We start from the raw sequence: 17581 nt of genomic DNA on the forward strand, positions 1-17581 counted from the left end.
GATCACTTGATAGGAGAAGCCAAATTCCACAAAGTGTTTCCTACTAGAGCTAAAAGTGATGTCCCATTATTGGGCCCCAACTTTGAACTTCACATGACTTCAGGTGAAGGTGGGCTAGCAGTAGCATTTGTGAAAATGGGTCAGAGATTTTGCTAATAGTAATCAAGAGAAATGTTATGTCCATTAACAAGGCTGCCAGAAAAGCCAAGGTGACATTAAGCTTCCTTGTGGAAGTAAAATAAAATATATAGACAGAAGAAAGGTAATGTGCCACATACTCTGCAAAACCAGGCCACACCTAGAGTCCTGCACTCAGTTCTGAATGCCTCATCTTAGGGGATATTAATGAGCAGGAGCATGTCTAAACAGATACCAGGAGTGGTGCACAAACTTTCAGTTATAAGATGTGTATGTTCTGAGGCTCTAATGCACAACATGGTGGCAATAGTTAATAATACTGTGTTATTACAATTCAATAAAAGAGCAAAAAAATTTTTTTTTGAGTTGGAGTCTCACTCCGTTGCCCAGACTGGAGTGCAGTGGCGCGCTCCTGGCCACCACAGCCTCGACCTGCTGGGCTACGGCAATCCCGCGTCAGCCTTCCGAGTAGCCGGAACTACAGGCGCGCGCTACCACGCCTGGCTAATCTTTTAATTTATTGTAGAGATGAGGTCCTGCCAAGTTGCCAGGCGGGTCTCGAACCCGCGGACTCAGGCAATCCACTCCCCTCAGCCTCCCAAAGCGCTGCGATTACAGGCTGAGCCACCGAGCCCAGCTAAAAGAGTAAATTTTAAGTGTCCTCATCTCCCCCACCAAATGGTAACTATGGATGGTGACAAATGACGGATGTGCTAATTCAATTTACTGTGGTAATCACTGCACAGTGTATATGTATATCAAATCATTACATTGTATACCTTGAAAAGAAACAATTTTTGTCAATTAAATATTTTAGAATAAACAGAAACCCTCCAAAAGTCATGCAACATGTGGAATGATAGAAAGAACTAAGGTGGGTCATTGCTAGGCCATTGCCACCGCCATTGCTGGAACATTGCCTTACTAAGACTCTGTTGTGACCATGTGCTCTTTGAGCTATGGCTGTTGCCATGTTTCCTGGCTTTGGTCTCCTTCCCTGCCTTGGGGAGGTGAAAATCCTTTTTTTCTCTCTCCCTAATTTATTTCTAAATAAACTATATTTTCTAATCTTAAAAAAAAAAGAACTGAGGTTGATGAGATGAAGAGAAGCCATGTTCACTGTCTTCATATTTCCATGTTAGTAACATAAAAAGTCCTTTTGAAACTCCCCAAAGGCCAGTGGGATTACTTAAGAAGGTGGACAGAAAAACAAATGCTGTGAGACTACAGGTTGGCAGTTTGGCAAAAAACTTTTAGGAAATGTAGTGGGTAGTGGTAATGTTTTTATTATTTCATTCCCTGAGACCACCCAGCAAAATAGAGGATGATCAACGAGTCAGCTCAGTCATGGGTGCTCTTGGAGAAGTGTGCAAGCATGTTACCCCAGGCTCTTAGCCCCTAATCCTACTGCCACCTTCTCTTGCATCCTAGTTCCATTCTCTCCCCTCACCATCCTCCGCCCTGCAGATGTTCCTGCTTCCCCTCTGTGATGAATTGGTTAAGTGCAAAGTCGTGGTGTTTTAATACCTAGGATCAAGTTGCAGCTCCACAAAATAACCACCTGTGTAACTTCCGGTAAGTGAATTTAATGCATCTGGTGCATCAGTTTCTTCACCTGTTAAACACTAAAAACGATACATACCTCCTGGAGTTGTTGGGATTAAAAGAGGTAGTATATGAGGTGGTCAGGAGAATGCTTTGCATGCAATAAGTGCTTTATACATTTTTTTTTTTTTTTTGAGTTGGAGTCTCACTCTGTCGCCCAGACTGGAGAGCAGTGGCCGCTCCCGGTCACCGCAGCCTCGACCTGCTGGGTTCCGGCGATCCTTCTGCCTCAGCCTTCCAAGTAGCCGGAATTACAGACATGTGCTACCACGTCCGGCTGATTTTTTGATTTATTGTAGAGATGAGGTCTCGCTGTCCAGGCGGGTCTCGAACCCGCGGGCTCAGGCAATCCACTCACCTCAGCCTCCCAAAGGCGCGGGATTACAGGCTGAGCCACCAAGCCCGGCTGCTTTATACTTTTTTAGCTATTGTAATAAGCAGGTCACAACAGTAGTATTTTATAATGGTAAAGAAATCCAGGCTTTCTGGAGTCAGACTACCTGGGTTTGTATCCTAGATCCACTAAACACTGTTGACATTGGGCAAATCATTTAACATCCCATGGCCTCCAATTTCCTCATATGTAAAATGGGAATAATTGTACCACCTATCCCTAGAATTACTGTGAGAACTGTATGAGACAATTCTTCCTTTCTTTGTTTACTTGTAAGAGACAGGGTTTTTTCTGTTGCTCAGGCTGGAGTGCAGTGCCGTGATTATAGCTCACTGCAGCCTCAACCTCCTGGGCTCTAGTGATCCTCCGCCTCAGCCTCCCCAGTAGCTGGGACTACAGGTGGGCACCATCACACCCGGCTAATTTTTTTGGGGGGGGAGGGTGGGTGGGTAGAGATGAGTTCTCACTATGTTGCCCAGGGTAGTCTCAAACTCCTGAGCTCAAGTGCTCTTCCCGCCTTGGCCTCCCAAAATGCTGGGATTATAGGCAGGAGCCACCACGCCAGATGACAATCCATTTAAAATACTTAGCATCCTGCAGTCTTTCTCTGCTGGATTCTCTTGAAACCTAGGACATGCATTCTGCCAGGTATGCAGGGTAGGGAAGTGCTGCTGGGTGCTTTCTATCTCTTGGCCTCATTATTGCTATTGCAGAAGCTGGACAATTTCATTGTCACTTGTCAGAACTTAGAGCATCTGACTTACTCCTTTAATGCTGCTTGTTTCCTTTACTCAAGGTACTTCTTCAGTAGTTGTACATTTATTAGTGTGTTAGTGTGTCCCTGCCCTAGAACAGTGCCTGACACCCAGTAAACATTTGTTGAATGGACCCCCTGGCCATGTGATAGATGAACTGGAGCAACTGGTTCCCTTCAAGCCTTCATTGAACCAGCAGTTCGCTGCTAAAGGTCTTCTCAGTGTCCTAGAGATGGAACAGGAATGGAACGTGGAAGTGACACCAGTCCCGGCTTCCCTCGGGGACAAGGAGGCCAGAGTGTCTGCTCCCTTCACGTAACGCTACTATGTAGCAGCGTTCGCCAAAAGAGATGAAATAATTGAAAAGTTGCAAAGTTGGCGGGTGGGAGGAAGCCAACATAACTGGACCAGTCTTTAGGCAGAATTATTCTTGGAGCTCTAGTCCGCGGCTCCAAGTCGAGTCCTCTTAGCCGCTGGAGGGCGCGCAATGAGCCGTAGAGTCTATGATCGCTCCTACCAACTCCCATGAGGAAGTGCGACCAGGAACCTCCTATATACTTCCGTTTCCTGCCCGGCCTCTTTCTTTCCGTGCAGAAAGCGCTCCCGCAAACATGGTAGGACCCTGGAGAGGGGGCCGGGGAACATCCAGCTTAATCTTTTCCCCTTGCGTCGACGATGCTGTGTGGTATTGATCCAGGTCCCTGCGTGGACTCGATGTACCTAAGCAGCCCAATCTTGCGGGGGTCGACCCCGAAGGGATCCGGTTCCGGGACTAGGAACTTAATGATGGAAACAGAGAATGTAGATTTAGCCGCGGGTGGAGTTAATCGTTTTCCTCTTCGGAGCTCGACGGGGGGCTCTCTGCTTGAAGCACATGGGGCTGGACCCAACCGCTAGTCAAAGCTATAGGAGTGTTGTGTGTTAGCGAGGAGTTAGAGTCGGGTACCCGTGGAGTGTCTGAGCTTCAGCTGGGTCAGGTAGAGCGTGGTGCCCTTGTGGTGTGATAATGCTACACGTTCTGAATGGCTTCTTTACTAGGTGAACGTTCCTAAAACCCGCCGGACTTTCTGTAAGAAGTGTGGCAAACACCAGCCCCACAAAGTGACACAGTACAAGAAGGGCAAGGACTCTCTGTATGCCCAGGGTAAGATGGATTCTGCATAATAGGGATTTGATGTGGCATTTGTGTAGTAGTGAAATGTATGAGTCCGGTTTTTTTTTTTTTTTTAATCCTCGGTTTGAGCGTCAAGATTTCTGCTGCGAAGCCCAAGACAAAACTGGGTTTTTCCATGCTACTGCTGTGATTTATTTCTTCATTACATTGTAATAACACTTCATTTTCCCAGGAAAGCGGCGTTATGACAGGAAGCAAAGTGGCTATGGTGGGCAGACTAAGCCGATTTTCCGGAAAAAGGTTAGTGTTACAACTTGACACATGTCCCACTTAATTGAGGTAATGGATGTGCACTTGTCTCTGGTTTGCCCACCTCACAATGTAGGTGTATCTTAGGCACAGTGAAGTTATTGCAGTTTCCTGCAGTAATCTATCTAGTAGACAGTGAAGCTGGGAGTGCAACCCAGGTCTGGTTCTAGTCCACAATACTGCACTGTCTCAGTGACTTATATTTTTTATCCTTTTCTTTCTGAGGAGGCAAAAAGAAGGAGTGTGCACTTATTTCCTGGTAAATCCTTTCATTTGCCCTGTTTCTCTTTTTTTTTTTTTGAGTTGAAGTGTCACTCCGTCGCCCAGGCTGGAGTGCAGTGATACACTCATGGCCACCCCAGCGTCGACCTGGTGGGTGTTGGCAATCCTTCTGCCTCAGCCTTTCATGCCCTGTTTCTTATCTGTCATGTCTGAATCCTCAGCTCTTGGCTCTAGTAAGAATTGTTTTGTTCTTTTGCTTCTCATAGCAGAAACTGCAGTCATTCTGCTCCTTGTCTCACAGAGACTTAAAACTGTTGAGAACAGCAAAGGCGGCAGGGTATCTAATTTCCACCAAGTTCTACTAATCTTAACTCCATTCATATCAAATATCCTAGAGAGCTTACTAGCCAGTGGGCCCTCCTGGATTTTGTTTGTTATTCTCAGACTGAAGGAGTTTCTGTTCTTTCTCTTTCTGCTCAAACCTTCGGCAATTTGGCTGCCACCTAAAATAATTAACACAATGCCTGGAACATAGCATTCCCACCGAAATAGCATTTCCTTTGGCACTTTGCTTCTCATACAGCCTAGTTCCAGAAAGTATTAAGGAATGACTTCGGTGCTTTGAGATAAAATTTTTTTAATCTCAGGATGCTAAAAGAAATGCTTGAGTACCTTTTCACATTAGGGTAACTTGCTTAGAAGGTGAGGCGGTTCGAATTAGATTTTGTCCTGTTGGGAACTGCAAACTAGCAGCAGAATTCTAAGGGGCAGGTTTATTAAAAAGTTGGGAATTAGTGGAGGTTATACCCTGAATTAAATAATTCAATTGAATGCACATAAATTTAAAACCTAATTGTTGGAGCCTTAGAATTAACTGATAGTAGATCTTAAGTAACAATCCTGTTGAATGAATTGCAAAAGTTGTTTATTTCATAGTTGCATGGACTTGGTTGACCCATTTTTGATTATGAAATATGTAAGAATTATGCAGAGCTGCTCAAAAGCGGGTCACAAGTTCAAGGTGGTCTGATGAGTGCCCATTGGCTAGTAAGCTCTCTAGGATATTTGATATGAATGGAGTTAAGATTAGTAGAACTTGGTGGAAATTAGATACCCTGCCGCCTTTGCTATCACTACGTTTTCTCTTAAATTCACTGCAATTTTTAGCTTTTCTCCCTAAAGGTAGATGGTGGCAACTATCACTTGCAAAACTTTGCTTTAGATAGTACTTAACATAGTCAAGTTTTTGAAGAAAGTTATTTACTGCAGTGATTTTATAAAGGCTTTGATTCAATTTTTTCCCAGGCTAAAACTACCAAGAAGATTGTGCTGAGGCTTGAGTGTGTTGAGCCCAACTGCAGATCTAAGAGAATGCTGGCTATTAAGAGATGCAAGCATTTTGAACTGGGAGGAGATAAGAAGAGAAAGGTAAATTATGGGTGGAAGGTGCAATCGTTTTTATAGTTTTGTTTGGAGAGGTGAACATTTCTTTTCACTTATTGTGGCATAGAGCTCAGGTAATCCTCAGAAAATAACTAGATCCATAACTGAAAGTAAAGGATTTTGGGGTGTTTTTGCTATAAAGGTGGGAGAGGAAAAATGAAGAGACAATATAGCATGGTGATCTTTTTAGGACTAGATAATGCTCTTGATGGAGAAGTTCTTTGCAAAATTTACAAAACTCAACTTTTTTTCTGTTCTGTTACAGGGCCAGGTGATCCAGTTCTAATGTCATTTTGTTATAAAGAGAATAAAATCTTGATTATATTCACTTTATTTGGTTGCAGTTGTGTTTTGGGAGGAAATAAACAACCATTCATAGAATATCCTAGTGGGGAAGTGGTATGCTTTGTGGTTCTTCTGGGTACTAGTTTTGGGATTGAATCTGGTTGGTTGAGCTCACATCAGATGTTGCAGTGATCTGATTTGGCACTTTAATCCCTTGATGCTTTGAGATCCCATTTGCTGTTAAGCAAAGGTTATTGGTTATTTGTTATATAAGTAGAGACACTTCAGGCTAATAGGGAGAAGTCAGTTAACACATCCATGGTGAATATAAGATTTACTAGAGTTAAATAATCTCAAATCTTTGGTACGTCAGTGATTTATACTGTAACATGTATAGATATTATGTCTTTGGACATATTCTCAAAGCCCTTTAACATTTTGACATGCCCCTCATATTTTAAAGTAGACTTTATCACATTGAAATAACTGCAAAAATATCAGTGTGTTAAACTCCCTAGTGGAGTTGTAGAATATTCTATTCACTCTTTAAAGTGCCTAACAGTTGCAGATGTTCAGCTTTGTAGTTCTGCAGCAAAACTGGTGAAAAAAGTGTGCTACACGTTTTGATGATCGGAAAATCATATTGGATAAGTAATTATGGGTTTGATTTTATTCCAATTTTTATTAATTGACTTCCTCCAATTTTAGGGAAAATAATTGGTAGTCACCTGACAGACAAAAAAAAAAAAAATTCCAACATGCACTTAGTGTTTTGAGTGGTCCTTCCGGTACTGATATTTCTGCTCAAGTGGGAGAAATGCGGTTGTAAAAGGGTTGTCATAAAGGAGCAGGTTTGATGGCAAACTAACTAGAAAAACTACGGGCATTTACATCTGAAAATTCCCTTGAAATTATCCATGCCCACAAACCCTAGTTTGTAGATTACTCCCTCTTGAGATAAGGCGATTCATCTTAAATCTGAACAGCACACATGCTTGTTATCTTAGGCCATAATGTATCAAGTTCCTACTTGGCTTTTTTTTTTTGAGTCAGGGTCCCACTCTGTCACCCAGACTGGAGTGTAGGGCCCACTCCTGGCCACTGCAGCCTCGACGCTGGGCTACGGTGATCCTTCTGCCTCAGCCTTTGAAGTAGCTGGAACTACAAGCATGCGCTACCATGCCCGGCTAATTTTTTTGATTTATTGTAGAGATGAGGTCTTGCCAAGTTGCCCAGGAGGGTCTCGAACCTGTGGGCTCAGGCAATCTACTCACCTCAGCCTCCCAAAGTGCTGCGATTACAGGCTGAGCCACTGAGCCCAGCTCCTGCTTGGCTATTTTTTTGTCCTTCAATTGAGGCAGGTGTTTTTCATTTTCCCTTTGCACTAAGGCAGCAGTGTAGTGGTCAAAAGTTCATTACCGGGTTTAAATCCTGGCTTTGTAACTTACAAGTAGATGAACAGCCTCTGGATTGAACAGTGTCTGGCACATATGTACCTGATAAATTACAGCTATTATTATTTTGTAGTTTTGAAGTTCCAACTTTGGAAAATTTTATTCAAGGAAATAGCTTTTTAAGTGCAAACAGGGAGAAAAAAGGTAGGCAGGAAGTGGGCTACTTATTTGGTAACAAACATTTTAAAGTAAACTTTTTGATGCATCCTGGTTTGTTTCTTCTAGCCGAAGCAAAACAGTCCCTGTGGGATTTATTTGAGTTTTTAATCTTGAAGTCCACTCATAGAATCCAAGCTCCCTCTTCACAGGGAGGAGCTGTGTGATGAGACAGGCTGGATTGCAGGCCACTCCTCGACCCAGTGAAGCAATTGAGATGGTAAAAGAGCGCGGTCCACCAATCTCCTGCCGGTTTAAGATCCCTACAGCCCAAGCTAAGTCCGAGAGAGGTCGTTCCCACACTTCAAAGTTGTTTCCCTGAAAAGCCAAGAAAACAGGTTTGATTGCCTGGGAACTAGTGATATGCTGTCTAGTTAGTTTGGCATTCAGTCTTACTGTCAGAACTGCCAAGCACTTGCAGGGAAAATGAATACTGTCTTGTAGCGAATTTTGGAAATAACGGTTCTAGTGAAAAGTTTTATTATACTGATATCACTGGAATATCAAGATCAAGTGAAAATAAGTTCTCAAAGGATCAGTTCATGTCTTCATATGTAACAGATTTAGGCCCAAGGCAAACAGTATTGGGTATAAGGTCATCTTAAAATACATACTGACAATAAATAATGAGCTGAATTTAAACTAGAGGGATGGAGAATGTATTCTTGCTGATTCCTATTTTCTCCCACCGACCATTAATTACCTTCCATTAATTACCTTTCTAAGCCGGTAGCCCTGCTTGCCCAAGGGGTCCTGGTTGATGGCAATTACATCCTTATCCTGAAGTAGAGCTTTCGCTTGAGGGCTGATGTGTCGGAGGTCATTAGACATGAGTAAAGGAGCAGCCATGATAGCCCAGAGGGCCATCTGAGTTACTTGCTGATTCCAGCTGAGGCCAAAGTTGCCAATCACTAACTGGGACAAAAGAATGAAATAATTCAGATGAGAGAGTAAGCTTTTTTTTTTGAGTTGGAGTCTCACTGTGGCCCAGCTGGAGTGCAGTGGCACCGCATCCTCGACCTGCTGGGCTCAGGTGATCCTTCTGCCTCAACCTTCCAAGTAGCGGGAACTACAGGCGCATGCTGCCATGCCTGACTAATTTTTTGATTTACCGTAGAGATGAGGTCTTGCGAAGTTGCTCAGGCTAGTCTTGAGCCCCTGGGCTCAGGCAATCCTCTCACCTTGGCCTCCCAATGTGCTGGGATCACAGGCTAAGCCATCATGCCTGGCGGAGAGGAAACATTCTTAAATTTACCTAGATGACCCATCGAGAAGCCACCTTTCACGGCATCCTGCTTTAAGTACTCTCACACTAAGCCTTCTCCCAGGAACTTGACCTCTATTTACCTTGACTATCAAATAGGAAACAGGCCTACTGCTGGGGCTTGAACAAGGAGAGCTCAAGTTTTTACCATATCTGGGTCATTCCAACCCCCTGGTCCAGCAGCATCAACAATGCTCTCCTGGTTAGAAGATGTCCAGTCCAAGATACTTTTTACACTTTGCCAGGAATCATAAACATCAGCAAAATTTCTCCAGTGATTGCAGTACTGTCGAATTTCTGTGTAATTGGGCTGTGAAGACAGAGATAACAACTCTTCTGTTTACTTTCTACTAACATCCTTGTGAGAACAGTCAGAGGCACTTGTAACCTGCTGTTTAGTTTACAGATGGAAGGTCTCTATGAGGTCTAAACCTTTATTAGAATGGAATTTTATTGTAAGATGTTTACTTCTGAAATAAGCCATATAACTTAAAATCCCTACTTGAAGTGACTTTAATAATATTTATGCGGGAAATTTACCAAATAGTTATAAGGTGTTGGGATTATGGAAGATTTTTATTTTCTCTTCTTTTTTTTTTTTTTTTTTTTGAGTCAGAGTCTCCCTCTGTCGCCCAGGTTGGAGTGCAGGGGCATGCTCGTGGCCACTGCAGCTTTAACCTGCTGGGCACAGGCAATCCTTCCACCTTAGTCTTCCAAGTAGCTGGAACTACAGGTGTGCGCCACCATGCCCAGCTACTTTTTAAAAAAATTATAACGAAAATGATCTTAGTGAGGAAAATAAAAAGCTGCAAAACTACATAGGACTCTAAACATATAAGAAAACCTGAATCCTAGGCTTGTAATTTGTAAATGTAATGAATACAAGTTTGTAGATAGGTGGGATAGCTGAAGATGTTAAGGGAAAGGTGAGACTTTTGTAGAGATTACGAGGAAATAATAGGGATTCATTCCATAAGTAACTTAATCACTTAACTATATGCTAGAGATAAGAGTCATAAAGTCAGACAAGGCCTCTGCCCTCATGGAGCTTATACTCTAGTAGACAACAAATACTTCTATATAGTGCTGAATGCTCAGAAGTTTACAGGTTTATGTAATAAAGAATGAACAAAGTAGTAGCTAGAAAGATGTATGTGGCATTTGTTCTGAGATTCCAATGTTAAGGAACACTGAAAATCTTGGGGGAAGACCTGTTCTAGGTAGAAAACAAAATGCAAGTGTAAAGGCCCTAGGGCACCAATAGGCTTGTGGTGTTGAGATGTTGAGAACAGAAAGAACACCAGTGCAGTGAGGGAAAGAGCAATCACTCTTTGAAGTCTGGAGAGGTAAGGGCCACATCAGTGGAAACTGGTTTCATTCCAAGTGCAATGGGAAGCCAGTTAAACATTTTAAGCAGGGGAGTGATACAATGCCATTTACATAAAAAAAAAAAATCTGCCAAGTCTCAAGATTTTTTTTTTTTTGAGTGAGGGTCTCACTCTCATTCTTGCCCAGGCTGGAGTGCAGTGGCATGATCATGGCTCACCGCAGCCTTGACTTCTGGGCTCAGCCTCCTGAGTAGCTGGAACTAAAGTTGTGTGCCACCACACCTAGCTAAGTTTTTGATATTTTAGAGACAATGTCATGCTAGGTTGCCAAGACTGGTCTTGAATTCCTGGCCTCAAGTAATCATTCTGCTTCAGTCTCCCAAAGTGCTGGGATTACAGATGTGAGCCACCACACCTGGCAGGATTTTTTTTTTAAACTTGTATTTACATTTTAACAAGATAACTCTGGTGCTGCTTGGAAGCTAAATGGGGGTGGGGAGAGTGGAAGCAGAGAGATCAGGCTGTCAGAGCAGTCTGGGTGAGAGAAGACAGTGGTTTGGAAGGCCAGGGTGGATGCAGTGGAGATGGAAAGAAGGGGCTGATTCAGGATGTTTTTGAGATGGTAGTGGAAGGAATGGTGAGACAAAAGGAAGAATTAAAGATGACTTCCTGGGTTATGGTAGCTTAGCCTGTAATTACAGCAGTGGGAATGGTGAGAAGTCATCGATCCTAGGAGAGAAGGTAGGATGATGCTATTATGCAAAGTTGAACTTTGAAGGAGACCTTGGTCTCCCTTGTTCTCAAGTTCTGAAAATCTAAGCAAGTTCCTATTTGGTTCTGGACTCAGTATCTCACCTTTTGAAGGGGCCACATATAAAGGGGCCACTCACAGGAGTATACAATGCTTCTGCCAGTCTGATTCAGAGCGAAGGACATACGCTTATAACCTGTATGAGAAAGCAATGGGTAAAATAAGGGAAAGAAGTGAACTTCCAGCTGGGGCTATATATTTTAAAAGAGGCTGCATGGAAGGTCTATGTTCATATTTTAAACCAGCAGTAGGGAATACTCTGTGCGTAAATGTGTAAAGTATCTCCCAGAGTGCTGGGATTGCTCTGAGGAGGTAGTGTGGAGATGGTGTATATGTTGAGAAGGCAGGAATAAAGATGCTTCTTTCTCTGCAACTGTTGGACAACCTGGACTCTTTCCTAAATGAGATTCTAGAGAGTTACAATTACTGATTGTAATTAACTCTCAGAGCCTTCTTGAATTAAAAGTGCACAATATTAATCATGGTTAGACATGCATGGACTTTACATGAATGAATGAATGAACTGAAAGAGAAGAGGTGGGAGCTCTGGCGTATTGAGAACACTTTTTTCCAATGTTGTGACTGGATAATTAAAATCAGAAGAGTAGTTCTTTGGATGCTTAGCTACCTTGGCCTCAAAGTTCTTCCCTTTGCTTGTGGCGAAATCTCTTGCATGAAACATACCATATGCCAAATGTTCCAAACTGTCACAGTAACAACCATCAAATTTTAGCAGATCTACTCCCCAGTCAGCAAAAGTCTGGGCATCAATGTCATAGTATCCAAAACTCCCAGGGAACCCTGCGCAGGTTTTATTTCCAACATCTGCATAAATCCCTAGCTTCAGTCCTTTGCTGTGTACCTGAAATGAAAGAAAGAGTCACCACAACAGAAAGACAATCATGAGCCAGCAGAAAGAACCACTCCAGGCTGGGGGCAGAGACAAGTACATTTCACCAAGTATCAGGGGGCTTTTTTAACAAACCCCCAAAATGATCCAGACGAGTCTGGTGGCAGACAAAGAGCAAATCTCCCACTTCTGCTGAGCTAGTTCAAATTATACATGTGAACTCAGTTCTCAGCACAGAACTGAGAAGAAAGCTATCAGCCACACTAATCTTTCTGATGACATAGTGAAAGTTATTTTTCCAGGGCAATGATAGATTTATCTCAGCAAAGACTCTCCTTAACCAAACTTTAGTTAGATTTCCCTGAGCCTTCTTGACTAGGCCTCACCTTGGCCTACTATGTATGTCCTAGGCAAGCAATCTTACCAAGAATCCTGCTAAGTCAATCCTGCCAGACTTGAAAATTTTTTGAGTCAGTCTCACTACTCTGTTGCCTGCCATCCTTGATATCTCATCAATTTCCCTCATCCTCACCCTCAATGTTTAAGTTCATGTCCTGTCTTTTTAGCAAAAATCTTCCTACCCTTGAGGTCTCCTTTTAGTAATTTTCTATCCACTGACCTCTCTATCTTCCCACTGGCTATAAATTCCCACTTATCTTTCTTGTATTCAGATTTGAGCTTGGCTCTTTTCTCTATTGAAATAGTACTGAAAAAGAAAATCTGTCTTCATCACCTTTAACTAGTATTGGGGTCTGTTTCTCTTCAACAATCTCCAGAATATTTTTCTTCTATCTTTTAAAACTCTAGTTTATAATTACAATAGCTGCCCAAAGCTACACAGAAATGTGGGCACACACATGTCAAGAACCAAGTTCCTTTTTCCTCTTAGAGAATTCAGTGGTTTTAGCAAAAGGAGAACTTCTCCAATATGGGCCTCAAGAGCTTTTGCAAAACATATGTCTGCTGATGGAATGAAAAGTCTACCTTACAATTCAGCATTCAGATAACAGCAGCTATTCTACTTTCTAGGGCTGTTTCTGAACAAGTTCCTGTACAGAAGTGCTTACAATCCTCTAAATGAAAATAAAATTATCTTTAAACTCACATAATTAGCTAGGCGGCGAATCCCACCAGGAAAGCGCTGAGGGTCTGCCTGAAGCCTTCCTTTTGAATCTCTTTGGGGAGCCATCCAACAGTCATCAATGCAGAGGTACTCATAACCTGCATCCTTCCAACCATCTGAGACCATGAGTTCTGCCATTTGCATGAAGAGCTGCTCACTAAAAGAGACAGTCCAATAATCATTACAATTAATTCAGTAAACACTTAGGTACCTTCCATTTGTTAGGCACCTTGGGATTTCACAATTTTTTCAACCCAGTAGTAATGGGGTAGTAATTACAACCAATACAAGGTAAAATGAATTGTTCTTACACATTTTTTTCTCTCCCCTACCCCTTAATACATCTGCCCTAAAACCCTCAAACAATTAAAGTAGGAATAAGAAATACATGATTAAATTGAAAAGATTATCAGAACTAAGAAAACAGTTGAATAAGATACCTACAAAGTTAACATAATCAACAGCTTCTTTAGATATTAACAATAACCTATTTGGAGAAAACTCATTCACATGAACAACTGGAAAACCTAAAATACCTATCAATAAATTTAAGACGTGTGTAGGGCCCATATGTTAAAACATTGATGCTTTTAAGTGTTGTGAATAGATGGAGAAACATAATTTTGCTCTTGAATAAGAATATTCAATATTAAAAATAAGCTTGTTTTCCCTACAATCTTTTATACATTTAATAAAAGCCGTAACAAATTCTACAAGGACTTTTTAAGGAACTTGGCAAAATGATTCAAAAAATTCACTTAAAGATGAAAGGCCAGGGTTGATGGGTCAAGCCTGGAATCCCAGCATGTTGTGCAGCAGAGATGGGAGGATCGGTTGAGCCCAGTTAGTTCAAGACCAGCCTAGGGAACATAGTGAGACTTCAACTAAAAACAAAAACAAAAACAAAAAAACAAAAAAACACCAAAAACCAAAATATTAAGCACATGTACAGACTATAGAAGATAATAGAAGAATAAAGTTCAGATGGACTAAAGATTTAAATACTTTAAAAATTCAAAACGTAGGTGACTATATTATCTTTAGGTAGGAAAGGACTTTCTCATTATGACCCCAAAGTCAGAAATCATAAAAGAAAGAACTGATGTGTTTGACTACATAAATATCAACCAACATACAGGAAGAACCACCGTATTTGTAACTGTGATAGACCAAAAAAAGAAAAAAGACATTCCAATTGAATAATAGGGAACTCTGCTGAGCATGGTGGCTCATGCCTGTAATCCCAGCACTTTGGGAGGTGGAGGCGAGGATTGCCTGAGCCCAGGGATTCAAGACCAGCTTGGGCAACTTGGCAAGACCTCGTCTCTAAAATAAATTTAAAAATTAGCTGGGCATGGTGACACGCGCCTGTAGTTACAACTGCTTGGAAGGCTGAAGCAAAAGGTCGCCTGAGCCAGCAGGTCAAGGCTGCAGTATCTGTGATTGAGCACTGCACTCCAGCCTGGGAGACAGAGTGAGACTCAGACTCAAAAAGAAAAAAAAAGAAAAACAGGGAACTATCATAGTGGGGCAATCCATAAAAAAAACCTGTGCCAAAGACCAATTTAACATAAAGATGTTCAAAGAAATGCAAATAACACCTAACAAACTGACAAGATTTTAAAAGAATGATAAAAATTGAGTGTTGGCCAGGGTTTGAGGAAAATATTATCTTACACAACTGCTAGGAATGTGCATTTGTAAAACCTTTAAGGAGGATGGTTTGACATGTATCAAACTCAGAATATTTTTGGATCAAGTAATTAGTAAGTCTTCTAAGTAAAGAATCAGGTAAGAAATGGATGATGTACCAAAACGGGCCTGAATAGCTATCGACATGGGGATTGCTTAAGTTATGGTATATACATACAACTTGCATTTAAGATGCTCTTATTCTGGGCCAGATATTCTACTCTGCTTACATGTAGAAAGGGTGTAATTAATCTGCCCAATGTCACAGGTAACAATGAGGTAGAATGTGAACCCAGGCAGGACACCAGAGTCTTTTCATTAGCTACTCATGACATAAACACAATCCCATTTTTTATGGAAAATAAATGAGAAAAAAAAAAGAAATGTGTACTTTCATTCACATAGAAAACATTGCAAGGTTGTAAGTTAACATTTTAACCATGATTATTTCTGGGTGGTGGAAATGGGGGGGGAAATCTTTATTTTCATTATGCTTTTCTTTACTTTCTACATTTTTTGCAATGACCATGCACTAGTTTTATAATGAGATACACAAATAAGACAACTACAATTTTTAAAAAAGTTCATGCTGAGTGGGTGTGGTGGCTCACACCTGTAACCCCAGCACTCTGGAAGGCCGAGGCCGGAGGGTTGCTTGAGCACAGAAGTTCAAGAGCAGTCTGGGCAACAGAGCAAAATCTCGTCTCTACAAAATTGCCTGGGCGTGGTGGTGTGCACCTATAGATAGCCAAGAAGGTCGAGGCTGTGGTGAGCCGTGATCTTGTCACTGTACTCTAGCCTGGGTTGTCAGAGTGAGACCCCAACTCAAAAAAAAAAAAAAATCCATAATGGGCACAAATGCCACACACTCTGTACCCCAGAGTCATAACAGACTTAGTCTGAAACTTAGAGGCCAATTTCTTCTGTGACGTCTGACCAACATCTTGACTTTATCTGTAAAGACATTCATAGGAATAATTTATGAACACAGATGTACTGTGACTGCTGCCTTTTAGAGGGGTCTCTGCACCATGGGTGATCTTATTATGCTTTTAACAGTATCAGTGATTCTTAACCTTTTTAAAATCGCAGAGCCCTTTGAGAATCTGAACAAGGGCAAATATCTTCTCTCTGGAAAAATACACATATCCATATTTTCAAATTTACATTCATTTTCCCATGGATTTCAAGTTAAGAACATTTTTTGTATATGTTCAATTAAGTGGTCAGGCACTGTGCCATGCACTTTTAATGTGTTATTGAAAGCTCACCCATGTGAGATAACTATTTTACAGATCTTTGTGAGTCGGTTCCCTGAAATAAAAAAGTTGTTATCCCAATTTACATATAAGGATTGTGAGAATCAGATAGGTTCGATACATGTCTAATCCAACCTCAACCCTCACCCAAAGTTATAAATGTGTGAAGTTCCTCCTTGTCAACCTTCCAGCCTGACACCAGACTTAAAGGCAAGGGGATGGAGAAGCTCTCAGAGACCACTTGATCTAACTCCCTTGAGTTACAGCCAAGGAACCTGTGACACCAAAAGAAAAATAAATGGCTCAAGTGTTAGTCCTCCAACGCTCCTACCCATCCCAGCTAAACTCAAGTATAGTATCCGAACAGCACTAGCCAGAGCAGAAATTCATAAGGATTTGAATGGAACTGAGCAGGGAGAGAGAGAAGCAGGGGCCGCTGGCCGGCGTCCCACCCTAGGAAGGGTCACACGGAGAAAAGTTTAGGGCCAATCTCTATCCAGGACAATTTACTGGGGATAAAAGAACAGTAGCAGTAGGGGAGCTCTCCCTCGGGCTCAAATGTTTCCGTTGAGACCTTTCAGTTCCCCAATCATACCCAAGCACACAGAAAAGCAAAAGGAAGGGGGCACCCAACATCTGATACCTGATGCAAAAATCCGGCTCTTCCTGGCAGTCAAGGTTGCACATGAAGCGCTCCCAGTGCAGCCAGCCCATGGTAGGCGTCATCGCTAAGCCGTTGTCCAGCGCCCTGGCCCTAGGGATGCCCCAGGGAACCAGGGCCAGGAAGCGAAGCGCAAGCGCGCAGCCCAGCTGCTGTTCTCTACTCCTCAGCTGCATAGTCACAGTGATCATATAGTACACATTTCCGCGGGTAACCTGGGCTTTTAAGTTTAATCTTAGGAGCGGACCAATCACCGATGAGTTATTAAAAATGACGGTATTGTTTCTCAGGCAACTGGGACGGTTATCCCCAAAGGCGGACCAATAATCAGTAACGTAAGACGTACCTCCAACCAATCATACTCTTTCGTTCTTGATATTGGCCCGCCCTATTTCCATACCAGAAGGAAGTGCGGCACTTTAGTGATCTCGAGTTTAAGCCGAGAGTTGCTCACGTGACCTCGATCTCACATGACGTAGGTGCTCACGTGATCAAACGCTTACGTGAGCAGAAGTAGTTCTGGTCGTCGTCTACCGTCTCGCTATAGCCGTTTGAGGGAAGAAGGAGGAAAATTACCCGCTATCGTTAGAGGTTGGTGTGTGGGTGGGAACTGGGGCCCCGGGGGTGGTGATGATGAAGACCAAAGCGGGGTACCGGGGCCGCCTCCGCCTCTTTCGTTCTCTGCTTTCCCCTCCCCCCGCTCTTCCTCCCTCCTCCC

General features: G+C 42.4%; 3 protein-coding genes across 5 annotated transcripts in view; 2 read left to right on the forward strand and 1 right to left on the reverse strand.

The window, feature by feature from the left end:
- Nucleotides 1–3295: 3295 nt before the first annotated feature.
- Nucleotides 3296–6368, forward strand: RPL36A (ribosomal protein L36a). 2 transcript variants are annotated; one of them, XM_008052957.2, is made up of 5 exons: nt 3296–3506; nt 3931–4036; nt 4239–4306; nt 5843–5965; nt 6246–6311. In XM_008052957.2, the coding sequence occupies exons 1-5, from the start codon at nt 3396–3398 to the stop codon at nt 6264–6266; spliced, it is 429 nt and encodes a 142-aa protein (XP_008051148.1). In that variant the 5' UTR covers nt 3296–3395; the 3' UTR covers nt 6267–6311. The 2 variants fall into 2 exon arrangements, with proteins under 2 accessions (XP_008051148.1, XP_021565598.1); XM_021709923.1 differs by having other exon boundaries at nt 5843–6368.
- Nucleotides 6369–7896: 1528 nt separating this feature from the next.
- GLA (galactosidase alpha) lies at nt 7897–17269 on the reverse strand. Its single transcript, XM_008052956.2, has 7 exons — nt 16846–17269; nt 13234–13408; nt 11963–12140; nt 11323–11414; nt 9288–9449; nt 8593–8790; nt 7897–8193 (listed from the first exon to the last, which is right to left on the reverse strand). The coding sequence occupies exons 1-7, from the start codon at nt 17052–17054 to the stop codon at nt 7903–7905; spliced, it is 1305 nt and encodes a 434-aa protein (XP_008051147.1). The 5' UTR covers nt 17055–17269; the 3' UTR covers nt 7897–7902.
- The window catches only part of HNRNPH2 (heterogeneous nuclear ribonucleoprotein H2), a 6387-nt gene continuing 6073 nt past the window's right edge, over nt 17268–17581 (forward strand). The window contains exon 1 of one of the 2 annotated variants that reach the window (XM_021709920.1): nt 17268–17454. The gene's annotated coding sequence lies outside the window, so the exon portion shown is untranslated. The remainder of the gene's footprint in view (nt 17455–17581) is intronic. The other variant, XM_021709921.1, reaches the window with a different exon arrangement.

This window comes from Carlito syrichta, unplaced genomic scaffold (assembly GCF_000164805.1).
Source record: "Carlito syrichta isolate Samal-C Ts95f unplaced genomic scaffold, Tarsius_syrichta-2.0.1 Scaffold287717, whole genome shotgun sequence".
NCBI lineage: Eukaryota > Metazoa > Chordata > Mammalia > Primates > Tarsiidae > Carlito > Carlito syrichta.